Source organism: Bos taurus, chromosome 26 (genome assembly GCF_002263795.3).
Source record: "Bos taurus isolate L1 Dominette 01449 registration number 42190680 breed Hereford chromosome 26, ARS-UCD2.0, whole genome shotgun sequence".
Classification (NCBI taxonomy): domain Eukaryota; kingdom Metazoa; phylum Chordata; class Mammalia; order Artiodactyla; family Bovidae; genus Bos; species Bos taurus.
The window spans coordinates 38,580,898-38,608,661 of record NC_037353.1 but is presented as its reverse complement, the minus strand read 5'-3'; the positions used below and the strand labels follow the sequence as shown (position 1 = coordinate 38,608,661).

Genomic DNA, 27,764 nt, shown 5'->3' with positions numbered 1-27,764 from the left:
ATTTGGACATAGAGTCCACTTTTAAAAAATTATTTTAGTTTTTCCCCCACCATGGGCACACACAGGAAGTTACCATACTAGCCAATAGCCTGCTGAGGACAGTTCTTAATGCCACATCAGCAAGAACTTATTAAACATAGATGAAGTTGAGGAAGTCCAAAAGTCATCAGAAATTATTAAGGGCTGATGAAGAAAGGCATGCCCTCTCCACAGCTACTAGCCCTGCTTCCCAAGGTGAAGCCCCTTGGGGTGCCCAGAGCATAGACTCACCGTGTGAAGATACTGCAGCAGTGGCCCAGTGGAAGAACTGTGCCCATCTGAGCTGCCACAGCTGAAGTCTGGGCTGAGTGGTACTTGGCTGCTGATGGACAGAAGCTTGCCATTTGTATAAGAATGTTGGTTCCATGAGGTTAGGCATTTTTGCCCGTTCTGTATACTGCTGTTTCTATGTCTTGCTAGTGCCTGGCACACACTGGACATGCAGAAGATGCTGTGGACAGGGAGGAGAAACAGTGGCTCCAAAATAGTGCTAAGAAAGCTAACTCTGAAACTTGTTACCATCCTAAAGTCCTGAAATGGATAGTGAGTCTGAAGGTGTATTATATGCCAGTGGCAAAGTCATGGTAGAGCGGATTATCACAGCCTTCCTGCTCCTTCGCGGGACAGTAGAAATGTTTTTGTTAATAGCTCCACACCTGTTTTCTATATTGGCATGTTATACGTCATATCTTTTGTGCTAACTGTATCTCAGTACTACCTCTACTTCCAACTTTTAAAATCCTCAGTCCAGATTAGGGATGGATTCAGGTTTCCCCAGTGGCTCAGTGGTAAAGAATCTGCCTACAGTGAAGGAGAGGTGGGTTCCATCCCCGGGTGGAGAAGATTCCCCTGGAGGAGGAAATGGCAACCCACTCCAGAAAAGTCTGAACTTCAGGCAGTCCAACTGCCTGACAAGTCACATGGACAGAGGAGCCTGGTGGGCTACAGTCCGTGGGGTTGCAGAGTTGGACATGACTGAGCAACTAAGCGTGCAGACACGTAGCCGGTTTTATAGGGCTTGGAATTTATGTAATTTGAGTCCTCGTCTTTAAAAAAAGGAATACAGATTCAAAATACAAAATCAGGTATAGTGCTTTGGAAGATCTTATGCAAAAGATGAGCCTTAAAGCTTAGGTTCTGTTATCTGCCTGGTAATTTGCTTCTGATTTTATTGCTCCATTCAGAAAACCAGACATCAGCATTTTTAATTGAAAGTTCATGTCAGACTGTGGAAATCAGGGAGTTAAATGACTTGTATCAATTACTAAATGAATGCACCTCAAACATTAGAAATTTCAAAACTACCTTATATAGATGCTGCCACCCATAATAGAAATGATAAAAATGCAGTACATGGCCACAGAAATAAATGATAATGGCAAAAAGAACCAGTCATTGATCAAGTCCCCAGAACCTCCTGAACACCATGTAGAGTGTTTCAGTAGCTTACTTCATTTCATTCTGAGAATAACCCTGTGTGCTGGGTAATTAGCCCCGTATTACAGATGAAAAAACAGGGTCAGAGGTGTTTAAAATGACTTCCTCAAAATTACAGTTAGATGTTAGAAATCTTCTTCTGAAAAAGCCATGACAGTGTTTTGGTGAGGATGTTTTTCAGAGAGCCAGCAGCTAATGAGACTGGACCCAAACTGTGAAAAGTGAGAGCTGATTCTTTGGACTTGGGAGGAGGTCCTTAAAAGTTATCAGGAATCCATTCTTCAGAGTATGCAAAATGCCATGATACTTTGTCTCGGAGACAGTGCTGGTGGTTTTCTTATACTCGATTAACACAATAGAGGGCAGAAAGCGAAAAATTTCCACCTTTCCGTTTTATTCCTTCAGTTGATGGTAAATCCTGAGCAGAACAACCAACTTCTCTATTCTAGGCATCTTTTAAATGAACTGGTTTTGGCTTATTATGTATGCTAAACTAGACTGTGCCATGGAGATTAAGAGTGAAATGTACTCAATTATAATTTTAGAAAATGATTACAACTTGAATTTTTTAAAATTATTTTTATTAGACTTAACAATAGTTAATGATTCTCTCTACCAATGGGCTATATAACTAATGATAAAAGTAACTCTGAACTTGTTTTCCAAATACAATATATTTACTTTAAAAAGCTATACATTTTTGTTAATTTGTAAAGATTATACTCTATTTAGTATTACTTTAACAAGCAGTGTAAAAGGTAAAACTGGGGACATCCTTTTTACCACCATACTCTTCTCAAACTGCTTGCACAGCTCAAACATTTTCCTTTGTGTAATTGTTTTCCTCCTCCATAGATAGTCCTCTGAAGTTTTATATGTTCAAACACAGATGAGAAATCCAATTTTATTTTCTTTTCTAATTGTTACAGCTTGAAATGTAGTGTTACAATTCTTAAATTACGTGCAGTGTATATTGTTAGGCTTTTAACATTCTTGAACTATGAATGCTTTTACTGAATTTCCTCTTTTTTTTGGACAAAATTATTCATGTATTACAGGATCAAGATTTTGTTGTCATTAAGTCATTCAGCTGTAGGTGTGTCTTATAACAGACTTACTTAAGCTACCTTACACTTCTAAAAATTTATATAAGCAAAATATTTAAATTATTTTGATATGGAGAGTATATTCTGCTTTATACCAATTTTTTTAAAAGTGTAAATGGACTTTTCCCCAACCATTGATATAATTATTAGATTCTTGGTATATCTTTTAATGGTCTTAAAATTCATTCCATGTCTACTTTATATATCTTAATTCATTTTTTTTCCCTCGAGCAGAAAAGATGTGGAGTGGGCTGTTACCTCCTGGCCTAAATGAAAGTGATGTTGAATTGAATTCTGACGATGATACCACATTAGAGAGCTCTGAACTTAACTTACAAGAGGGTAAAGAAGATGGGACCTTTGAAAAGACAGAGATGGTAGATATTCCTACAGATGGACCAAGCACTGAAGCAGAGGCAAATATAAATGCATATGAAGAGTGTCCCTCTGGAATTCCCTTAAATATGTGGAATGTAGGTTTTCTCTCATGTGTTCTTATTGAGGTCTGTGCCTGTGTGTCTCTGCCAGGGTCAGAATGTATGTGTTCTTGGTGGGTAACGGGTAGGGAAGATTGATTCTGAATGGTTTTATTACTCTCTGGGTCTGTGGCCAACTCATTGGTCACTCAGGTACTTGCGTTCATTTTTGTTTTGTTTTTCATAAAAAGAGGAAGAAAAAAAAAACATTTAGTAGGATTAACTTACTTAACACAGTACACAAGGAGTTTCAGTCTTAATCTCTTTGTTACAAAGTCTATGAGTCATTGACTTTTACCCCTAAATTATCAGATTGACGTGTTTGGAAATAAATGAAGATCATTCAGGTTGTAAAAGTCTCAGACAATAGAGTACCTTAAGAACTAAACTACTTTCATTATATTTGTATTTTTGTAGATGTTAAGAATATAGTTTTTATTGACATGTTATTTTTCAGATGTATACTTTGCCTCAAAACATATTTGCTCTTTTTTTCTTTTTTTTGCTTTTATGTAGAAATTTCAAGAATTGCATAAAAAGCATTCTGAACAGAAAACTTCAGCTTCTAGATCCGAAAAGAAAAAAAGAAAACGCTCCAGAAAAGGTGTTTTAATTCAGGTTAATTGTCAATAGTGTTAAATTGTGACCAGTTGGACTTAACAATTTTTAATAACCATCATTTGAAATAACCAAATGCTTAGGTATTGACACTTTGTGAATTCTTTTCAGGTAAATTGAAGAATGAAGAAGAATCTCATAGGTAGGTGGAATTTAAAATATCTGTCTGTCCTAGTATTGCAGAACTTGTACACATAGTTGAATTACCTCTGAAACCTAAGAAGTAGTTGATGTAATATAATTGTGGTAATGAATTAAAAATGGTAAATGTAATAATGAGTACATTTTGTATGAAACATAAGTTATTGTCTATCTTTTTACAGTGAACAATCTTCAAGTGAAACCCAGTGGAAGGAGCTTACCCAGTATTTTGGAGTCAATGAGAGGTTTGACCCCCCTGTTAAAAGGAAAAAAGTTGAAAAGGTAAGATCTTTGTTAGTGCATCTTCTGTTCGCCAGTAGGAACTGTTTATAATTAATTAGTCTTGCCTAAGGTATTTCTCCTCGTTAATTCATTCAGTGAAGAAGTTAATGTGTGCAGGATGCTAGATAAACAAGTAAATATATAGTTACAAATCATTTTTTAAAACTGTTAAAAAAGAAACAGGGTATTGTGAAGAAATTAATATGGAGGCCCCACATTAGCTGAGTGGTCTGGGAAGGCCTGTCTCATTAAGACTGAAGGACAGCAAGGAACCATCTATGTAAGGCCCACTAGTGTAGAGGTGATAACCTGAGTAAAGATCCTGCTGGGGAGGAAGAGCCATCATGGGACATGTGAGTAGCAGTGAGAAGGTCAGCCTGGCTGGATGGAGTCGGTGAGGAGGAAGGTGGGTAAATGGCCCAAGATAAGACTGCAGAAGCAGGCAGGCAGGGCCCAAACTGTGCAGTACCTTAAAGGATGCATTAAGGAACTGGGTTTTCATCACAATGCAGTTGAGAACCATTCAAGGGATTCATGTGCAGGGAGTGGTGATCACAGTTACGTTTGAAAAGATTGCATTTTACATCGAAGATGGACCTTGGAGCAGCAAAAGCAGATGAGAACAGTTAAGAGACTCAGCCAGACATGAGATGGTGGGAGCTTGAGTGAGAATGGTGCTGCTGAAGGTAGACGAGAGGATGGATCTGAGGTGCGCTGTAGAAGTAGAATGGACAGTATTTACCTCTGGATCGCTTGTGGGGTGGTGGGGAGATTGGAATTAGGAGGACGGGAGAGAACCATGCAGGGTTTTACTTAAGCAGTGGTGTGAATAGTCACATTGATTACAACGACGAGAAAGCTTTGGAGGGGAGAAGATTTAGAGCGAGGCCTATCCAAAGTTCATTTCGGGGCATGGGTGGTATCAGTAAGAGAATAGAGTAGACCATTGGTAAAATGAGGCAGGAGCTTGGAGGAGAGTCTGAGTCTCGAGACGCATGCTTGGCAGTTGCCAGTCTATAGATGGTGTTAATATTTGATAGAGGCTAGAATGAATGAGTCGGAGAAGGCAGTGGCACCCCACTCCAGTACTCTTGCCTGGAAAATCCCATGGACGGAGGAGCCTGGTAGGCTGCAGTCCATGGGGTCGCTAGAGTTGGACACGACTGAGTGACTTCACTTTCACTTTTCACTTTCATACATTGGAGAAGGAAATGGCAACCCACTCCAGTGTTCTTGCCTGCAGAATCCCAGGGATGGCGGAGCCTGGTGGGCTGCCATCTATGGGGTCGCACAGAGTTGGACACGACTGAAGCGACTTAGCAGCAGCAGCAGCAGCAGAATGAATGAGTAACTTACACATTTATCTAGGAGAATGTTGACAGACTTCAGGAGCATGGAAATTGAGCTCTGAGCTGGAATGGAGGTACAGAGGCCTCTTGGTTAAAGCCCAAGGATATTGTGTCTTGCATATACGGACAGGATCACTGCTGTATACTATTGTTATGTACGTAGAGATCGTTACTGTTTTCTGGTTCATCAGTATTTCTTGGGAAAAACTGCTTGATTTTTAAACCCATCATTGGGGTTTAAAATTGGGTGCCTCACTGAGGGCACATGCATTAAAGAACTGACACAACAGAGTTTTTACATGTGAACCATTGATTCGAACTTTGCCAAGAATTCTTGTCACTTAGTCTGTGGAACACTGGGGAAGTGGTACCAGGATCACCTTGTACTGCAACTAGTTAGAGATGTTGAGCCAATCTCCTTTTCCCAAATGTTCAAGCAGGTACAGAAATGCTGAATTTCTTACTGAAATCACTGGTTAGAGCTGAAGCTAAAACCCAGACTTTAAAACCCATTCTCAGTTCTCCAGCTTCACCATCCAAGAGGCTGATAAGCATTTTAACGTGATTGCTGTGCTCTTGACCACTGTGATTCTGGTGGGCTGGGAGGAGGGATTTTGTGGGGAGGATGCTCTTGACTGCAGCAAACCTGTTCCAAAGCATGAGGTAGGAGGCTCATGCTGACAGCAGTGGTCCCCAGGCCATCTCTGGCCCACCTGCTTTAGAGTCCTAACTGCTGACTAGATTGTTATTTTGAGGGAAAAAATGGTTAATTCAAAAAAAAATTTTTTTTATATTTTACGGGCACGCTGTGTGCACGCAGGCTCTTAGTTCCCTAACCAGGGATCAGACCTGGGCCCCTGCAGTGAAAGTGCCGAGTCCTAATCTCTGGATCACCAGGGAATTCCCAGAAATGGTGAAATACTGGTTCTCATCGGAAATATCTTTTAAAGCTGTGCTTGTGAATTAGGTGGTCTTTGATCTTCAGTTGTTTATAATATTTGTTATGTTTTCTCATAACTATATTGTAAGTCACTCAGTCATGTCTGATTCTTTGCAACTCCATGGACTGTAGCCTGCTAGGCTCCTCTGTCCATGGGATTTTCCAGGCAAGAAAGGGTTGTCATTCCCTTCTCCAGGGGATCTTCCTGACCTAGGGATTGAACCTGGGTCTCCTGCATTGCAGGCAGATTCTTTACCGTCTGAGCCACCAGGGAATCCTGTATTTACTTTAGAATATCTAAATTGTTTCTTAGTGAAGTTAAAGCTATAAAATTCAGTCTTTTAGCCTTTTCAAAACGTAGAAATTATGAGAGTATTTTTTACAGCCTATCTGTATTAGAGTATTATTTCCCTACGTGTATGAAATTGTACCTTCTTGATAATTGGCAAGATATGGCTAAGTTATCCTTTGTCTAAAGTTTGGAATTTGTGAAGAGTAACTTTAATAAAGGATACTAGGATTCCTTGTGCAAAGACTTTTGTACAGCTCAATTTTAAGAGCTAGTGTTCTGTTTCACATTGTATATTAGATGTATTCTAGAAAAAAAAGATAAGTCAAGCTCCATTTTAAAAAGAAATTTCTGTTTAAGGGAAGACTGCTATAAATCCTTTTATGTATGCTCACTGATCTGTTTTAGAAGTTTGGATTTTCTTTTTTTTTTTTTAATTTTATTTTATTTTTAAACTTTACAAATTGTATTAGTTTTGCCAAATATCAAAATGAATCCGCCACAGGTATACATGTGTTCCCCATCCTGAACCCTCCTCCCTCCTCCCTCCCCATACCATCCCTCTGGGTCGTCCCAGTGCACTAGCCCCAAGCATCCAGTATCGTGCATCGAACCTGGACTGGCAACTCGTTTCATACATGATATTATACATGTTTCAATGCCATTCTCCCAAATCTTCCCACCCTCTCCCTCTCCCACAGAGTCCATAAGACTGTTCTATACATCAGTGTCTCTTTTGCTGTCTCGTACACAGGGTTATTGTTAGCATCTTTCTAAATTCCATATATATGCGATTTTCTTAACAGCAGTGTTCTTCTGTATGAGTGACATCTGACTAAGAAAGTCATGGCATCTCCTGAACAAGGAAACCGATGCTGGCCAGGCTAGTATCGCCCAGGATGTTGCCAGCACTTATTATTCTATTAGTAAGTGTGAGCATAAGAGGAAAGGAAGGATTCGGTGAAGCCAGATGATTTCATATTCTCTTGGTAGTTCAGCTTAATTGCATGCCAGCAGGTTCACCCTTGTTCTTTGGGATCACTGTTTTCCATGCCCCCTTGGGCTATCATGCCAGAGTCTCTACTGTGAAGCCAACAGAGTAAATAGATAGTAAAAGATGTCCACATTGGAGCCATCAAGATAAAGGCTAGGAATAAATGTCAGTCCACCAGAAAATAGCCACTGCCGGAGAAATCTAGAGAGGATCATGAAAATCCGTGATGCAGTTTGGACAAAACCAGCATGGATTTCTGCTCTATTATTTTACTTCTCAACCCTTTTAGTCTCCTTTTCACTCAGTCACTCAACTCTCAAGAATGGTAAAACAAGACGAACTTTTTAAGTCTATTGTGTGATCCATCTTTTTTATTCTTTTCTTCCCCCCTCTTTTTTTTGGAACACTGCCAGATTATTGAAACTTGCTCAACCAAGGATGTGCATTTATAACACTGCTGTCACCTGCGTCCCTGGCAATGCAGAGAGGCCTGTATTTTAAAATATAATCTTCCTAATATATAGAGCTGTTTTAAAGTGTTCTTGTATTAAATACAGCTATAATTGTGTTTCTGGCAGTAGTTCTGGGTCTTAAAAAACTTCTATAATCATAACATAGTTAATGTTGAATCTATTTGGGAATTTCTTTAGAATAAATTTTACTCATTAATTTCATTATAAATGCCTTAAGTATTCTTCAGTTGCATCAATTTGATTAGTCAGCCATCATATTTGGGAGTAGTTTTATGTCTACTTAATGGGTACTTTTTGGCAAGAAAAACCAAAGGTACATTTAATAATTTATAGAGTAACTGCACAAGGTCTTTGATAATTTTTGTTTATGAGAGGAAGCTGCTATTGTACTGTGTGGCTATTTTCAAACTTGTTTTTTTAGAAGAATACTTTTTCTTACGAGGCTCTCACATGGAGATCAGGTACACAGATGACAGGCTGGCTGCCTGGAGTGGGAGGGAGTCGGGTGGCTGGTGATGGGAATGTAGAGGTACCCGATGTTCCCTTGGTATCAGGTACCGAGTTTTCTCTCTTGGTCTTTATGTGATCCCTGTTGGTGAGTTAATACCCACCAGCTATTATTCTCTTAATACAGATGAAGCAACTGAAGCCCAGCATGATTTGTCTAAGAAAACAGAGCAGGTTGAAAAGGAAAATGGTCCCAAATCTAGATTCTTCTGAAGTAATAGTCCAACTTAGTTTTACTTTGTTGTTTATTTGCTAAGTTGTGTCCATCTTTTTTTTTTTTTGCGACCCCATGGACTGTAACCCACCAGGCTTCTTTGTCCATGGGATTTTCCAGGCAAGAAGACTGGTGTACGGGTTGCCATTTCCTTCTCCTGGGGGTCTTTCTGACTTGATTCAAGTCGTTTAAGTGGGTGTGATTTATATGTAAAAGTAACAACACTTAATTCTTTTTTTCCTTCCTCGTTTATGGAGAGATTACCTAATTTTTTCCCTAGATATTTAGATCTGATCATAGAACAGCAGACTTGAGTGAACAGTTCATTTGTATTGTTTAAAAGTTGAATGTATTATCTGATTGAATATTCAGTAGCAAAATGTCTGTAGAAATGCATTATGTTACAGTTTGACCTAAACAGTTTTAATTGGTATATTAAAAGAGATTTTACTACACACATACATATGATTAATCCTTAATGTTAAGCCTAGTACTCATAAGTTTCTTAGATACTTACAGTACTACTGCCTTGACATCTGCAACAAAACTGTTAGTTAGCGGTCACTTATTGCCTCATGGGAACCTGTCAGATACTGGCCTTAGATAATTTTCCACCTGTGACCAAATTGCCATCAGTAAGTTTGTACTGAGATATATCTTAAGCTAAATTCTGAGTCCTGCCAGAGGTATCTTAGGAGCATACTGAGGCCTTATCATCAGTCCTGTCCCCATCAGTTCTAATATTCATTGGAAGGACTGATGTTTCAACTGAATTTGAAATTCCTATACTTTGGCCACCTGATGCAAAGAGCTGATTGATTTGAAAAGACCCTGATGCTGGGAAAGATTGAAGGCGGGAGGAGAAGGGGACGACAGAGATGGTTGGATGGCATCACCGACTCAGTGGACACGAGTTTGAGTAAACTCCGTGAGTTGGTGATGGACAGGGAGGCCTGGCGTGCTGCAGTCCATGGGGTCACAAAGAGTCGGACATGACTGAGTGACTGAACTGACTGACGGACGGACTGAGGCCTTGCAGAGGATCAGCAGTGCTTCTGTGCCTCCTGCCACTCCTGTGGTGTGAAAGATGCCCTAGATATTTCCGGTAAAGGTTACTCTGGGGTCCAACTTACGACCTGTAGAAAGCATTACTACTCAAATCTTAGTTCGTGAGATGACTGACTGACTCAAAGTTGAAATTTTGGGTCTTACACTGTGTCTGAGCCCTTGACTAATTGTAACGAAGTCTGTAGTTACATAGACCTTCTCTTTGTTTTAATGGTATCCTGATAGATATAATGTGAATACCTTATTTATTGAGTGACTACTATGTTCTAAAACTTTGCTAGGTATTCTTTGCCTTTACTGTAGCTCTGCAAAGAATGTGGTAGTATTCTCATTTTACAGGTGAGAGAACTGCAGCCTGTAGAGGTTTGGAAACAAAACTCAGGGTTTCTTGGCCAGTAGGTAGAGGAGCTGGAATTTGAATCCAGGTTTGACCTCAGCAACTGTGTTCTTTGTAAACTGTTGTTAGCTTTTGGTCTTAAGGTGATAGAAATGTTTAACCTCAGGGTTATTATTATTATTATTTAAGCATTTTAAAAATATTTGGAATGTTACTATCTTCTTATAGAAGCAGAGTCTGGGTGTGTGTATGGAAGCAGAAATTTTTCAAAGCCAAAAGGAGCTATTATATTTTACTTAAATAAATTGCTTAAAAAGAAAAAGGAAAGGAGAAAAGGGGGAGAAGAAAGCAAAGTCATATCTAGTGAAACTTTTATTGATATTAAAAAAAAAACTTCTAAAAGAGCTAAAAACAAAGTTGAACATGTAAGGGGAATTCTAGAATTTTATTTCTAGGGGAGAATTTTGGTCGTCCATGCCGATTCTCTGATTTTCTCTAAGGAAACTGAAGCTTATGGGTTAAGTACCTCCTTTGCCTGGTGCTGTGATCACCTTCTCTGACTTCTGGCCCAGTGCTCTTCCCACTATATTAGAGGCTGGTTGGAATGGCTCGGGGAATGGGAGTTCGTCGATAGTAGAGAGATTTGTAATTTTAGCTCATTTATTTTTCAGTGAAAATTACACCAATCAGCTCAGCAGTTCATATGTTTCCAGAAAAGGGGAATGTTCTTGTTTTCCATTTTGGGGACTTTCACTGTAAGCTGTGTCTCCATGGTAACCAAAGGGAGTTAAGTTGATGGATTTCTAGGCCTCACCCCCAGAGTTTTCTGATTCAAATTTGAATTTTTAACAAGTTCTCAAATAGTGCCGATGCTGCTGGTTCAGACTCGAACTTTGAGAACTTCAGGCTTAGAGTCTAGTTTGAAAAGTTATTCATGAGTTGCAGGCCCGAAGGGAGGAGGGGAGACTCAGGAAGGGGCTGAAGGACTGTGAGAATAAATATGATGGTGCTAGAGTATGGGGTCCAAATGAAGCCCCGACAGGTTCACTTTCTCTGAGGACTTGAGGTAAGTGGAAAGGCAGAATCTTGTGTTTGGAGAGAATTCTAGATTGTGAAGCTCTTATGTGGCCTAGAGCAAGAGTATTCAAAGGTTTCGGGAGATAATGAACTGTGCCTGAGTGTAACCCAGTATACGCCTTCTTTCTTTGAAGAAGTCTGTATACGCCTTCTTTCTTTGAAGAAGTCTGATTGTCCTCATCATCCCTTACCCATCCTCTTCTAATAAAAAATCACCTAGGCAAACCTATACATAGTCATGTAGTTGATTTGCATTCTGGCACAAGCTCAGTTCACAGACTGGCATCATTTGCAGACTTGACCTGGAACATAGACCACACTTGTAGAGTCCCTGGCTTTGAGTGTAGGTTTGGGGTGGGGGTGGGGGCTGTTATTTAGTGGCCCCTGAAGATGAAGGATGTTGGAAGAGTGAGTCCAAGGATGTTGTTTGGATCATCAAGAGAGGAATTCTGCAGCAATACAAAAAAGAGAAATTTCTGGAGACTGGTGGATGATCACAAGACCAGGGTGGAAAAAGGACAGTCGAGCAGCATGGCCTGGGCTCAGAGCCTCTGAGAGGCTACTGAATGACACTCTGAAGCTCCAGTCCAGAGCAAGGGAAAAACCACATCGTCCCCCAGGCCTGGGTGGGGTGAAGGATTGTGAGAAGGAACAGTCTTCACTTAACACAGATGTCATCAGTGATAGCCTCCTGGGTCTTTGCTTCTGTAATCTTTTTAGGCACATTGTGCGTGGGCATTCTTAAAGTCTTGTTTCAACAAAGGCTCCATGGGAGTGAAGTTTCTCTTAAAATCAAGCAGTACTCTGATGGAAGAGACATTGCTTGGACTTCTTTTATTAGGTTAAGTAGGGAGAAGTCTATTAACCAAAAATGAGGAAGATACACTAGATAAGCCATTGGGATAAACTTTTCTTCTAAGAAACATATATTAGACTATCTCTTTAAAAAATTTGTATTTTCTTTGGTAATTATTTCTACAAACTAAAACTCAGTTATTTAAGTCTAACAAGTATCTTTTCATAGGATAGGATATATCCTACCTAGTCTGTTGGTAATCCCATGAACATTTTAATTATAACTTCATGAAGTAGCTTCAGCTAATAAATAGCATTTCCATAGGAAAGTAAAATATAACTTTCCTCCTGTGTTTAATATCCAACTTAGTACCCATAGAGACTAGGCGGGGCTGGTGAATGAAAGTATGGGCAGTAGAGAAAGGCAGAGGAAAAGGGTGGTTTAGAATATGGGCTCTGGGCAAATCTGTTAATAGATTCATGTGATAGCTTAACACTTAACAGACTTTGACTTGGATAAATTGATGAGTCCAAGCTTCTGTTTCTTTGTGTTCAAAACAGGATAACAGTTTTATTTCATCAAATTGTTACATGGATTAAATGAGCTTTCTTATAGTGAGAAAGGATGTGCTATATAATAAGTATGCCATAATTTCTAACTTACTATTATTAACATTGTTATCAAGGGAAAGTATAGTCGTTAGAATCACAGAAATGTGGATTTGCATCTCCTCCTTCTTAATTCAATTAATCTGACCCTGGCTAAGTCATTTAATATTGCTGATTCACTTTCTTATCAGTAAATAGGAGTGGTGGTCGTTGTGAGAACGCAGTAGTCTAAGTACATAATGTGTTTGGTGTGGTCCTGTGACATAGTCTTTGCTAGCAAGGGTTTGCCTTTCTTTCCTGCCTCTGAGTTTGAGATTTCTTTTCTTTCTAGTCGGGACTTGAAAAGAGGATAGACCAAGCTGTGGAAGAGTGGAACATTGAGAAGGCCGAGGAACTCAGCAACCAGCTAGCTACTCGTGAGGTAAGTCGGCCCCACCATGATGCTCTGCTGCGCTTTCAGATCTTCTGAAATGAGTGTACGTTCTTTGCATGATCACGAGTAAGTGCAGTGTTCAAATATTTGATCTAAGATTTTTTCTGTCCATTTTCTTCCCTCTTAATCTCCCACTTATTTTGAAATACTGGGTTTTATTTTTGTCTTTAATGATAATAAATTATTCTTATATAAATCTTAATGCTGGAAATAACCCACGGTTGATCTTCAGCCTCTAGATTTGATCTAGTTCAGAGCTCTGTCTGCCAGTTGTGCTGAAAAGGCTAGCTTTCTTTTTCCATTTTCATCTTTAACTCAGTTTAACTCTCCCTGAGGGCGGCTGCGTGTTCTGGGGTCACATCTCTCTGCGTGTTCCTAACCCTTTCTCCCCAGAATGCTTTCTTACTGCATATTCTAAATAGTTCCCTCAGCTCTAAAGAAGTCTCAGCCTTTTTTTTAACCTAAAGTCTGTAGTATAAAGCTAATAGGTATATTGAATATTCTTTTCCCAAGTACCAAGGCATCCAGAAGATTCTCACTTGCACCCTCTGGGAGAAAGTTGCAAAATTTGTAAAACAGTTTCTGTTTGCCCTTCACTCAGATACCTGAAATGTTAACAGTCAACATTTGCTTGATCATTCTTTTCTGATTTATGTGTGCCTTATTTAGATTTGCCAAATATGTCAGTGATCGCCTTTATAATAAAAGAAAATTATTCTTTTTTCCGGTCTTGGACGCTGAGTTTTGTTGTTGTCTTTTTAGTCTTCTTTAATCTGGAATGTTTCCTCCGTCTGTCTGTGTTCCTCAGGACCGCAGTAGTTTTGAAGAGTAGCTGATGGTTTTGTAGGATGTCTGTCAAGTTTGCTTTGGCGCTTCCTCATGATTAGATTCATGTCGTGCATGTATTGGTGGGAAAATCACAGAAGTATCCTCAGTGCAGGATATCAGAATGCATGTGGCATCTATTTGTCTACTTTATTGATGATGTTCCTTTGATTATTTGCTTAAGGTGGTGTCTCCAGGTTTATTCTAACATCATTCTTCCCTGTGTAAATTAATAAGTATCTCGCAGAGAGGTGAGAGATGATTTGAGACTCTGTGAATATTCTTTTTCTCACTATTCTTTACCTACTAATTTTAGCAGTCATTGCTGATTGTTTTCCAGCTTGAGACAATTACTATTATAATTAAGATCTTGAAAACATTTGAGTGTACTTCTCATCTTTACCTGGCAACTCATATCTAAAATTTGTCTTCAGTGAGATACTGGATTCTAGAATCTCTTATGTATCTATGTTAAGTCTCCCAGTAACCTGGACAGTTGGCATATAGTTTCCCTCTGTGATGGGTATATTTTCCCTAAGGTATGCTGGGAGGGCTGGGGTCGTGGGCCCTCGTGTCCACCAGGGTTGCTTGTTCAGTCCCTCCTTGTCTGTCTCATCAGTGGTCACCTGTGAGCAGGAGGCTGCGTGTCAGAGAGAGCAGAGGTAGAGCCTCTGAGGCCTCAGACCTGTGTGTTTCCTTTGAGGGTATTGAATTTCTGTTTCTGTGTTTTTATTTGTCATACTGCTATTTTTGAAATGGGAATTGCATACTACTGACTAGGTATTTTCCATTTTAATAATAGTAATAAATAATTATAATAATATTATATGATAATATATAATATAATAGTAACAATAACATTTATATAAATAATAATACCCATTTAGGTTATTCTTTCCTGTCACGCTTTATGACAAATGAGATTGCTTTAAAAATATACCCCATTTTCAGCATTTGTAAAGATAGTAAGTATTTTCTCAGGAGTTCTTTTTACTTCCATACCAGCATAACGCTTTGTTCTAGTGAAAGAAAATTTATCTAGTGTGGGGTTAACGACTTCTGGTTAAAAGGAAAAAGAGTTATCGGGGCCCTCCTCTTTTCCTTGTATAAGTGGAAAGACATCTGGAAAGTGTTTACTGGCCACAGACACTGGAGAGATACTGATTACATGTTAATTAAACACCTATGGAAGAATAACTAAAGTAATCGAGACGTAATTCTTGAATAAATAGTTTAGTTTGAGGTTTAAGTTTTTCGTGTTTATCTCCATTGTGCCAATCACTGTGGATATGAAAGACGAGATTTTGAGAAGTAAGTAATCGTAAGTTTGGGGCAGAAACCCTTTATGAATTAAAGGTGTATATGCATGGTGGGTGTCCTTTTGGAAATCAGGTATACTGGTTTTGAATCAGTACCGTTTTCTTTTTTCAAGAAGCAGTGAGTGGGATGTGCTGATAAAGCCTTTGCTCAGAGGCACAGATCTCAAGAGTTCTTAAAGCCTTTTCCAACTGTAATAAGTGAAACTAATTTTTGATGTTTAACATTTGTAAGCCTGTGAAACCAACAGGGCAGTATCAGTATTGGGAAGAGTGAAGCCAAAAGTAGAAGCCATGTCTGAGAATGGGCCTTGAAAACGGTTCCTCAGAACAGAACAAAACAAAATAAACTGGTATGTCAAAATAAAGCCGTCAGTGCACTAGCATGACACAGCAAGCACGTGTTTTTCCAGAATCACATACCCTTAGGTTAATGATGACATTAAAGATGGGTGTAATCTGGCGTGGGGGATGGCTTAAGTTCACATGTTGGAAACCGAGATTGTGCTGTCAAATTTGGCTTTGCCATGTAGTAATGTGGTTGCTTTGGGAAAGTCCATCCTATCGATTAAATCCTTCTTTGTTGTTAACAATCTTGGAGGAGAGATAAAAGTGGAAAAATACACTTGGGTTTGTGTCATACCGATGAAAATGTTCTACTTTGAAAAAAAAAAGCTCTTAAAAAATGACTATATATGTATGTATACATACACATGCACATTCACACACACGTTTGAGCACATTTATAGCTTCTTAACCTCAGGCCTGAACTGGAAGAACATTCCATTTATTGATAGTGATCCTCAAAAATGCCATCCTTTGGTTCTTATCTTTTCTGACACACTTTGTTACAGTCCAGATCATACCAATTTGTAGACACAAGTATTTAAAATGAAGTGCTAAGCCTAGATTTAATAAAGTAAGCGGCATTTCAGTTGAATCTCACATTTTGAAAACAGACTTTGTCTCTAGGCATCTTCATGTTAGGCTGCTGTACATAAAAACCAACTTGGTTTGGCAGCAGACAGTGAATTTCTACCATTGAATGAGTCACACCTACATTAACTAGAAAATATATTGCTTTCAATTATAGCTGTGCCATGTTAGGGCAAAAATGAGTGGGGAGGAGAGGCTGCCAGTGAATTTTGTTTGAGCTTTGTATATAGCTCATGCCCCTGAAGGTTACCTTTTCTGTAAGTGATTCAAATAGGATGATCTTTGACAGCACCAGCTAAACTTAATTCCTTGAAAACATCAGTACATACTTTATGTTGTAATGTTACAACTATTTTATGTAACTTATAGTAATTAAAAAAAATAATTTGCAAGGTATTAATATTCATATCTGAAATATTTTGGTTATAATCTGCTGTCTTTGCTAAGGTCAATAACCTTCAGTTGGAGTAATGATATAAAATGTTTCATATCTTAAAGCTTTTTGCACCAACTTATAACTTCAGCCTTTTGTACTATTAAACACAGTATTTATTTAGAATCTAACCAAGGTGTCACAAGTACAAATGATAAAAAACAGTGTCTCACTTTGATAGTGTTCTTCTTATAGGTAATGATAAATATTTCACTGGCAGTATGAATTAAACTGAAGATCTAATTTTAGCTTTATTAAATTTCTTAAATAGGCTACTTAGATTTTTGGATTCCAAAACATAGGTGAAGTTAATAGTGTTGAAATAGTAATAGTTTGTTAATATTTAAATAGGGCAAGGTAGGAATGGTCTTTTTAAAAAACCAATGTTTGAATTGATTGAGTTGTATTCTTTCCTAGCTAAATACATTAAATACTCTCTAAATTTGGGGCAGATTAGTAATTTGTTGGTGAAGTTCTATTTTTAGAGCCATTTCCTAGAAAAATCTTAAGGCGTTCTTGTTGGAGAGGGGTATATATACACATTTGAGGCATTAGTTTTTGTATTTTATGTTAATGTGTAGGAAGAACTATTTCTCAGAAATATTTCCTATGCTACAGCACCTGTTCTGGCACTCAGAATTTTTCCATTACAATTCATTGTTGGGCTGTAGTTTCCTTGAGAGGATTCTGGCTGTAATTCACCCTTTGATTTTGATTATTAATTTCATGTCGATGTACACACTGCATTGTCTTGATGGAATAAGAGCTTCAGTTCACCCGCCTCCCCCCAACATAACCTCCCCTAATAGAACAGTTTTGACAGATGTAGCTATCAAAGTACCTGGAGCATTTGCATATCCAGAGTTCAGAACTGACACATTTGTTTCAATTTTTGAGATAGAGATGCTGCCAAACCTGGTTAAGTTTGAAGTTGCTTCTCATCAGTGCTGTTTCCAGAGCTCTGATATTTTAGGAAAGTTGTTTGCTTGCATCACATTAAAAAAAAAAAAAAAGAGCTGAGTTGATGGATATTATAGTGAAGAAGGTCTTGTGGTTCTAAACTCTTGATTCTCTAATCCAGAGGGCAAAATTATTTTCTTCCTGTTTTTGTGACTACTTTTAGAACTCTCTTAACAACCATGATTCCAGAGGTAAGGCTATTGTTCAGATATGAAGCTGAACATATATTCCAATTAGCTGTTACCAGAATTGATCACTAGAACCTGTGACTCTAAGAAGGCCAGCAGGTGCTTTCTGTTTTCTTAATTATTACGATTTCTAGCCACTGAAGATAGGGTAAACAAAGCACAAATACATTAAGTGGTACCTGTTGGTACACAGTAAGAATTTAAAATTGAATATCTCCATTTAACATCTTGATTTTACAGAAAGGAGATTTCCTGTGTTGTGAATTCCAGGGGTGTGTATGAAGAATACATTGTTTCAGAGTCATCTAATGCCTGCCAACTGTCTGGCAAAATTTATTTTATGTCCCTCTTTGAAATTTTACTCCCCTACCTCCCACCCCTTACTTTTACTTTCTTTTGGTCTTTCCATTAGACAGGAGAGTGTAGGACCATTTTCTTTGCAGTATATTTCACTGATTAGCTCTGGGAGGGAATCTGGGACACTGGGGCAAAGAAGTCCTCACTGAACAGGCTCTTGCTGGTCGGCGGTGATCAGCCACCTGGGGAGGCTGCCTGCCATGGAGGGAGGGGTGTGTGCCTCCGTTAAGGATCATGTAGAAATGACTCACTTTCATTAACTTTGGTCATTTCTCAGTGGTTTTTTAATTTAAACGTTCCTCTTTGTGTCATTTTGTAGTCTGTGCATAGTCCGGGGGGCTTTTCAATGGTGATTTTAATTCTTTGAAGCCTTGTTCTCCTTAGTTCTTAAAAGTAATTCAGTTATTTCATATAGATGAACAGGTAGCACAATGTATGGAAAATAAGCTCTGCCTGTCCAGGTGAGGGAAGGCCTAGTTGAATTCCTTTACGTGAAGCTGAAAGATACGTTCTTTGCTATAAAAAATGGTGTACATCCTTGAAGTTGGAGCATTTTAATATGAGAAAAATAAAAATGGTACTGAGTGATGGGGTTTCCTCTCAGGCTTTTAGGTGTGCTTTTTAGATCTCATTGCACTGAGGACGTTTTCTTTCAACCTTTGGGGAATGATTGGGTGATCACCTAGAGTGGTGTTCCTTATGCTCTCTTTTAATTATGTTTATGGTGCTTTTAACAAACCTTAAAAAAAGATTTCAGATGTTACAAGTCTAATTAAAGAGACAGACAAAGCACAGTTTATACTGTAGATTTTTTCTGCAGTTCAATTAATCAGCATGTTTTCTCTTTTAATTAAAACCATTTTAGTAAATTAAAGCCCACAGCAAAACACATATATAATTTGTTTGTAATTAGCTCTTAATTGGTGGTAGTTGAAGCTTAGCACCCTTGGTTTCTTTCTTCATGATTGCCATTTTATTAGCAGCCAGTCATTAATTAATCTTTTTCTAATTAGCTTATAAAACTGTTGATGGCACATTATTGTAAATGTGATTTTAAGTTCAAAGCTTGTTAATAAGCTTTCTTACTTAGAAGAACAGAGATAAAGAAATTGCTGAAAACAGTACTACAGTTCTTTAAAAAAAAGAAAAACTGTCTTTCTGATGGGGACTGTGTAAAGCATCTAACAGCTTATGGTTAATTTTTTTCCCTTATGAATGGAATAAGTTGCTTGATTATAAATGTCTCTATCCAGGAGTAATTTCAACAGTATAACGTCTTTTCTCCCCCCTTTGGACTACTGTAATCTACATATAATTTGAAGCCTTAATAGTCATCATTAAACCAGGTGTTACATAAACTATTTCACTATGAAATCAGAGTTGAGGAAAGGTGAATCATACATATTTATACATGTAAATATACAATATATGTAATATGTCTATACAAATATATCTTCTATTTTAAAAACAGGGTTTGTTGGGTTATGCCTTGAAGTAAAAACCATTTGGCTTTAACTGATTTGTAGTTAAATAGGTGTTAAATAACAGGTGTTTGTGCAGTTGTGCACACAACATAGATATATGTAGTACACAAACATGGAAACCTGTGCATGCACGTTTTAAGGTGACAGTGAAATTAGGCTGTTCTTTCTAACAGAGGGAAGAAGACTTGATTTAAAGTCAGTATTTAAATGACTGGATATGCCGTAGCTTATTTGCTGTCCTCAGAGCTTCGGCATCTCAGGTATGTCCGTGGAAATGTACCAGTCCCACTGAAGACATCCTGAATTCACTGCAGCACCTGCCATGTTAACCTGTGGTTTGAATAAAACACATTAGCCACGTCATATTGTTTATTGAAATATATTACCGATTTCATAAAACTTAACTTCATGGTATTCTGAGCTGTTCATCAGTAATTTTGCAAAGTTTTGAAAGTTATTAAAAAGAAAAAAATAAAACATCATTGGTCCTTGGAAGTGCTTTTTCTTCTTTGCTGTTTGAACTTTGCATGTTATTTCAACTTTGGCTATTTCTCCGCTTGTTTTTAAGAAGGCATTTTATGATGCCATGCAAGAGACACTAGAAAGGGATAGCTGACAAGGAAAAAATTAAAAATTGGATAAAAAGTAAATGAATAATGTCATATTACCAAAAAGATGAGAGGCTAATTTGTGCCGACTTTTTGCTAATTTTGTTCAAGCCTCAAAATGAGGAGCTGTCAGCGTTCTGTGTAGCACTGATGACAGTGCCAATGATCCATGAAATAAGCTGCCGCTGGCTTTGTTCTGATAAGAATGAACAAATCTGCACAATGTTCGGCTCCCAGAATCTCATTTTCATACTTGCATGCAGGCGAAAAGAAATAAGCTGTTTGCAGGCTTGATTAATCAGACATTGGAGGGGTTTTTGTCTCTTTGATCTCTTTCGTCTCCTAGGTAACTTGCTTGACATTAATGTTGAGCTTGAGTAAAGACAATCAGGAATTGTCGACCAAACTGATATAAAAATTAAAGACCTTAACACTTTAAGTACTCCAGTAATGGTTCCGCTTTACTTCAGAAAACATCTGTTTTCATTTAATTAAAGAACAAAAGAGAATGGCATAAATATTTTTCATAGAGACCTATTATTCCAAAGTTAAAGTATGATAATTGGTATTTTTAAATAAGTGCCTTGAAAGTGTGCAAAAGGGAGGGAAACTTCATAAATCTGTTACAAGCTAGTAATTTGAAGATGAGTAAAATATTTTATGAAATGAATAAGAAGTTTACAGTGATGCTAGATGAAGCTGTTTGAATCAGATTCTTTAAATGATTATCAGCAAACTTTAGCAGGGCAAGGTTTAGCGAGAAAAACTAACTTTATTTTGCAAGTTTGTCTTTTAAAAATCTTGACTATGTTACACGATGTGCCATTATATCTGTTTTACAACCCAATATGATTTACACATGCTCAACCTGTAAAATTGAAAGGAATTAAAAAAGTGTCGCCGTGCATTTGCTTGAGGTTATGCAGACGCTTTTACAAATCTTCCAAGTGGCTGTAGAGATGAACGCCTCAAGGGTCCAGCCGGGGCCCTGCTTTCCCAACCAGCTAAAGCCCTTATCTGAAATCCAAGCAAAGTACCATTAATCTTTCTGAAAGACCTTTTATGGCTTTTAATATATCCCAAATTAGAACATTTTACACCCTTGGTTCCTGAAATATGGTGATAAAAAGCCTTTAGAGCTTAATTTTCCTTACCGCTTGCTCTGACCAATTTGCAGTTCTTTGTGATAATGTTTAGACACCTTAATTAAAATGCAGCAAAATATTGGATGTTCTATATGGAAAATGCTGATACTTTGACGACACACAGAAGAAATTCTGTATATATTTTTATTCTTGAAAAAAATTTCTTCCCACATGGTGTTGCTCTAGTTATCTGATGACCCGAAGCCGTTTTTTAATATAAAAACCATTGACCAGGCTTTTGTGATGTTTACATTGGGCCCGAAGATGCTTTTTTTCTTTTTAGAGAAGCGAAAGGGGGATTCTTGGGGACCTATTCTGTTTGTTTGTAATATTGAAACATAGCGTGGTATTCTTTTTCTTCTGGAGCTTGGCTTAGTCTTCTTGCCTGGGAAAACATGTTTCTTCTCAACTGTCTTTTCTATAGAAGATCTTATGATCCTTTCAGATTTCCAAATATTTCCGTTCTTTTTCTTTTCTCCTTGGGAGTAAGTAAAACACATTCATCTTAAGCATGCAAAGGCCCCAGCCTTGATAGGACTTTTCATCATCCTTACAAGCTAAAAGATCCTTTCAGTTAAATACATAGACCAGGCTTGTTTAATGTTTATCAGTTAAAGAACATTTCATTGAACCTAACCCCAGGCAAAATACAGTTAGAAAACAGACTTTCCTACAAACAAGTCTGTTGGAAAGTATTGCTTACGTACCTATCGCTTACGCTGTTCAGTCTGCAAATCGATGGAGCCCTCCCATGTAAATACATGTTTCTTACGCTGTCATGAAGTATTTGTAAGAAGTTTATTCCGTGTCTTACGTGGTGCGTGTGCTCTCAGTCTTATCTGCGATGCTGATTGTGCTGGGTTTGGCCTTCATGTTGCTAGAAATTCTCCCTTCTAAGAGTTTGTGACTATGCTGAAAGGAGTTCCACGTGAATCAAATGACCACAGTCAGGGTCCAGACATACTGAGATGGTCTTTGGTTTGTCTACTCCGAATCCAGAAAACCCATGTTGGGAAATTTCAGTAAGTTAAAAATATAAGCTGCACCATAATTTACAACAGTTTCAAGAAATAATTTTGTCTCACTGTTAATGGTACATAGCAGCTGTATACTTCAGGTCATTTTTGTTTCATACTCAAAAGTATAGGCTCACTTTAAATAGAAGATAAACTAGCTGAGGTGGGGTGATCTCAGCAAAGCTATTGTATATGAGATTTGTATTTGCTGTCTAATAAATAGGAATATAATTAGACAAATACGGAATTCCGTGTTTTACCTTTTGGAGGTGGGAGACAGAGAAGGAGGCTATCCTGCGCGAATGTGGGGAGACCCGGCGTACCTCTTAAACTGAAGGCGAGCTGTGTGTCCTGATAGTAGGCAGCTCCTTAGGTGCGCTTCCTACTCCCCTCGCGTCCCCCAGCACCCCTTCGCCAGGTGGAATTGTACTCTGACCAGAGGGCTGTGAGCAGAGATGCTGTGTGCGCTTCTGGACTAAAGCACCGAAGAGCCAGTATGAGCCCCTCCAGCCAGCTCTTCTCTGCCACTGAGACTTGAAAGCCGTGTGTTGAGATGCTGGCAGCACCAGATGGAGAGCCTGGCCAGTCCACAGCTGACGTGAAGTGAAACAGAAATAAAAGTTCAACCAGTGAGATTTGGAGATTTGTCGGATACTGCAGTTTTGACTAGCCTAACCCAACAGGCACTAACTTGATTTTTTTTACATTTATGACAAACGGATGGCTTTTAGTCAATAGGAAATCCATCTTCATGATGAATGATGCCACAGTATTCTTCTGAGCTTTGTTTTCTCCTTCGATGAGGAAGCTACAGCCCTTTGATTCTTAGCCTTTTCTTAGTTGACTTAAATAAACTGTTCCGTGGTGAAGAACTGAAAGTGAAAAGAGAGCCAAGAGAACAGGGCAGGGATTGAAGCCATCAGATGTAACTGACAGCCCCTTCTCCCTAGCTCCCTCCACCCCAGCCCTCTTGTTCAAAGCCGTGTCTGCAGCACCCGCAGCAGTGCCTGGCAAAATAATGCATTGGTGCCCTCATGATATTGGTTGCACGAATGTCCTCCTTGTGAGAAAAGATGGTGACGACAGTGGTGGTGATGCTAGTGTTGGCTGAGGTATCAGGAAGACTCTGACTTGGTCTCTTGTCCCAGGTGGGCTCCCAGCCACAAGTCCTCCTTCCTTCAGTGGCTTTCCTTTGGGTTTCGACCACCTCAGCATACTGGCTTGACTGTCACATTGTTTCCATCTGCTTACCTTCTTTATGTGTATTCTTTCCTGGACTGAAAAATCAGATCTGTTTTTGTTCTCGTTTGTAAACCCTGGACAGTGCTTGATGACTGCTTATTTCTTTCATCCTAAAAAGAAGCTGTCCTCCAAGGTGAGCTGAAAGGAGTGGCAGGCAAGCCAAACTTCACTAGGTCAGCTTCTCTCCTTACACGTGAGCCCCTAACTGCCGGCCGTGCCTCACTGTCGGCAAGCAGGTCCCCAAACCTTGGGCTGTGATACTGTGGCCGGAGAGTGGCTTCTGGGCCCTTTCCTCTCGTACACAAGTCTGCCGGCTGCTGAAACGCAGTAGGCTGCGGTCAGAGAGAGAAAAGGAAAGAAACACCAGGAAGACGTTTTTGTAGCCTTTGTTGTTTTAACAGATACTTTTGAGCCTTCCATGTAGGCGGGCATTTTTAAAATTGGAGCCCACTAAAAACAGAAGAGCCCCATGCCTGTCCTGGAGACACTCACTGAGGAACAGCTCTGCGGCCAGAGGGCCATGGAGAGTCCACTGTTGGAACTGTAGGCTGTGGCGTAGAAGCTGAAGGGCTGGAGAAATACAAAAACGAAGATGGTGTTGGGTTGAGTTAGAGGAGTTTTGGGGGGCGGGGCCGTGAGGACGCTTTGTTCTGCTGGGACCTTTAGGACTGGGGCAGATGAGTGGAAGGAGGGTGAAGGGGGCTGCTGGCAGGGAACGCTGTGGTCCTGGGGCCCCGCCTTTTTGCCTCCTGGCACCCCTTATATTCTTTTTTCTGTCAGTGAGTGCAAAGCGATTGCCCATCACACAAAGTGTGTTTATCAAGTAGTAATTAGCTTTCCCGTGTTTTATTAATCACATCTATGACTGCCAATCCGAGCTTCTGATCAGTGTGAGATAACGGATGCGCCCATACCGAGTTGCTATAATTCTAGCCCAAAGCAAAGACACTGGATGTCTCTGTCAGCCTGCGCCGCCTTATCAGGGTAAATTCCTGTCTGTCCTACTGAAATGCTGAAAGCTCTTCAAGATCTTCATCCACAGGCCTGGTGGGCCCTCGAGGGGCCTTGGTGTGGGAAGGAGCTCCATCCGGGAGACTTGCATAGCTAGGGTAAAGGGCTGGCTGAGGGAGCAGAGGAGAAAAGGGACTGCATTTTTGCATTTGTGGTGGTACTTTGGCGGTTTTAGAGGCCCAAGCATTAAGAATTTCCATTCTTAGCATGTGTAAAGTAAGGTTGACCTGGCTTTCTTACCCACAAATTCTCGAGTATCTGTATCATTGTAATTCTTGTATCAGCTAGAATATTTATTTTCACTTTTTCTCGTTTGTAATTCTTAGCTTGGTGTAAAAATTGCCAAAGCTATTGCCTGCCACAACTTCGTGAAAGCCAAAAAGGAGGCTGAAAATTCACAGGTTGCACGAAAAAAGAAGAAACTTGCCTGGGGGTGAGTTTTAAGAATATTTTTAAAATTAGTGATTCTACCAACTTCATAGCAATTACAGAAATCCTGTGATACATTTTGTGAATCCAGTTTGTGCATAATGTTATTCATTTTATTCTTTGGATCTTTGCTGCATGTTTATCAGATTATAAATATAGAGGCATGTCTTCATCCTATTTGATATTTATTTTGTAATTGATGGAGTGTGCGAAAACTTTTTTAAGTTTATTTTACTTTGGCACTTAGTAAACATGTTACTTCAGTAAAGTATTTAGAAATGAATTGAGATTTTCATGTTTTTCATTTTAGATTTGAAGCAAAGAAGAGGTGGGAAACCAAAAGCAACATGGGATATATGTGACTTGCCAGAGTTCTTCAAGACCTTTGAGGCTTCACTCGAGTCTTCAGTTGCTCAATTTACTAAAAAAGATTTTGTCAGAAAATTGATGGAAGTAGAAAAAATAAGCATAAAATTTGGGAGTTGATTATCAAATCGTTTTTCAGTCTTTTTCTAAAGAGTCCATCCCACTGAAGTGAGTGAAGTGGACCATCCCGTTATTTGTGCAAGTAATCTAAGCATATATACAGGGGGAAAAAAAAGATAGGATGTATTTATTTATTTATGTAGACCTCCAGTATAGAATCAGTTTTACTTTTCCTCCATTTGCTGGAGCATAGCCAGTGAGCTCCTTGTACTTCCTTATCTGCACGCAGTGTAACTGCACTCACTCTGGAGCTGTTTTTAAGATGGGCATTTGTGTATAATGGATTAGTCATAAGTGCAAGAAAGATCCTGTGTTTACAAATGCCTTTATCTTAATGTTACAAAAGTAATTATCGGTTCTTTATTGTAGGCAGTAGAGTTGATATTTCATAGTAACATAATACAGGTAATTGATTAATCTTTGTGTACCTTCAGGTTAAATAACACCATTTTAAAAAAGGACAGAATCTAACAGTATTTGGAGAATGATTTAAATTCAGGTTCTCTGCCTGGAAATGTCTTCCTAAATATCTCTCTCAGCCGTGTCACTCTTTAAATTATGAGATGGTTCTTGGAGAAATTGATATAATGGTTCTAGACAGTGATAACTCCAGACATTGAGACCTTGAACCTTCACTCCTCTCCCCCATTGCTCCGGGAACCACTGAATGCTTGCATACGGATAAAGAAGACTGGCGCCCTGCTAAGTGACTTTCACTGCAGGTGTGTTTCAGAGTCCCAACTAGAAAGGGCTTTGAGAAATTGTCTCAAGTTGGTGGACAAGCCCACAGCTGGATGCTGTGATTTTTTTTTTTTGGCAGGCCTGGGTTATTTTGGCAGCTCCCTCTTGGTGCTCAGTCGAGGTAAAGAACTGCTTATTGTGGTTTCCATCTTGTCCCTTCCTGCTACTTCATCAGAAGTTTTCTAACCATCCGATACAAACTTTCTCTCTGTTTAGTATAAATTCAGGAACATAGAAGATGAATCATGGTGATGGTCTTATTTTGTTAATTTTAGACTTACAAATAGTAACCAAATTTTAGTAATTTATGGTGACATATTTAATGTTTTTTTCCTGTTCTGGAAAAAGTGAGCAACTTATTGCTATTTGAAAGAACAAAAATCATATCTTGCTTCCGTTTAGATGGTGAAAACTAGTATAGCAGAGAAAGTGAGATTTTAGGAAATTGTGTCCCTACTTATGGACTTCATTGTGAAAAGATATTCAGACCAAACATTGGAAAATCTTATATTTTAAGACAATATTCCCTGTTGAGTTTTATAGATATAATCATACAGCCTTTACCTGTAACATCTTACTTTAGGCTCTTGGTAGGTGAATGCAAACTTAGAATATAGGAGATTTTCCTCTCAAAAAAAGACTCATCATGGGGGAAATATTCATTGGTTTTGTCTGAAACATGAAAAACCATTCTCTTTGAAAAGCAAGCAGGTAGTGTAACATTCTCACGTACGGGGCTCCAAGACAGTCGTCCCCCTGCATTGTCTGCTCGCCTTTTCCCACTGACCTACTTCCTTAGCACGTTTCCTGACCCCCTCTGGGCATAGTTCCCCTCTCTTCTCATGGTGAGGCCTGGCCAGAGTGGTCACCTTTAGGGTCTGGTTTGGGAGCCCCTGACCCAAAGTCCAGCTGTCTAAACCCTTCTTCCACCTGCCCTGGGGCCAGCAGTTGCTCATTCCTTCCACTCAGGAGTCCCACGGATGAGGACATTGTCCCTGAGTGGATGGGATTATGGTGGAATCAGGTCTCAGGGGATTCACTGGATAAGAGGAGCCATGTTGCAGAAGTCCCTTTCCCTTCGAGTCCTGGCTTGTGAAAGGGTCCAAGATCTCTTTGAGTCCTGGCTTGTAAAAGAGTCCAAGCTCATCCAGCAGAAGAGGAGTGGGAGGGGAAGAGGATTTGAAGAAGAGGAAGGCACTGGTTTTCTTGGGTTAGCCCTGCTGGCATATCATTTGGGACCACTTTATTTTTAATCTGCTTTAATTTGAATTTTCCTCATTAAAGCATTAAAATGGGGACATTATTCTTAGAAAACCCAGATTGCCCCAGAAGTATAGTCATTTGTCCTCTCCGTTTGGTGACAGTGAAATAAGGATTCTCTTTGGATCAGTAATAATTTCAGT

The 27,764-nt window shown here is 39.0% G+C and overlaps 1 protein-coding gene across 2 annotated transcripts in view; it reads left to right on the top strand.

Moving 5' to 3' along the window:
* The window catches only part of FAM204A (family with sequence similarity 204 member A), a 28,897-nt gene extending 3,269 nt beyond the window's left edge, over positions 1-25,628 (top strand). The window contains exons 2-8 of one of the 2 annotated variants that reach the window (XM_024985554.2): positions 2,817-3,055; positions 3,575-3,662; positions 3,788-3,818; positions 4,000-4,099; positions 13,083-13,172; positions 25,032-25,138; positions 25,445-25,628. In XM_024985554.2, the coding sequence (XP_024841322.1) occupies positions 2,822-3,055; positions 3,575-3,662; positions 3,788-3,818; positions 4,000-4,099; positions 13,083-13,172; positions 25,032-25,138; positions 25,445-25,496 (702 nt within the window). In that variant the 5' untranslated portion in view covers positions 2,817-2,821 and the 3' untranslated portion in view covers positions 25,497-25,628. 2 annotated transcript variants of the gene reach the window in all.
* The last annotated feature ends 2,136 nt before the right edge of the window (positions 25,629-27,764 follow it).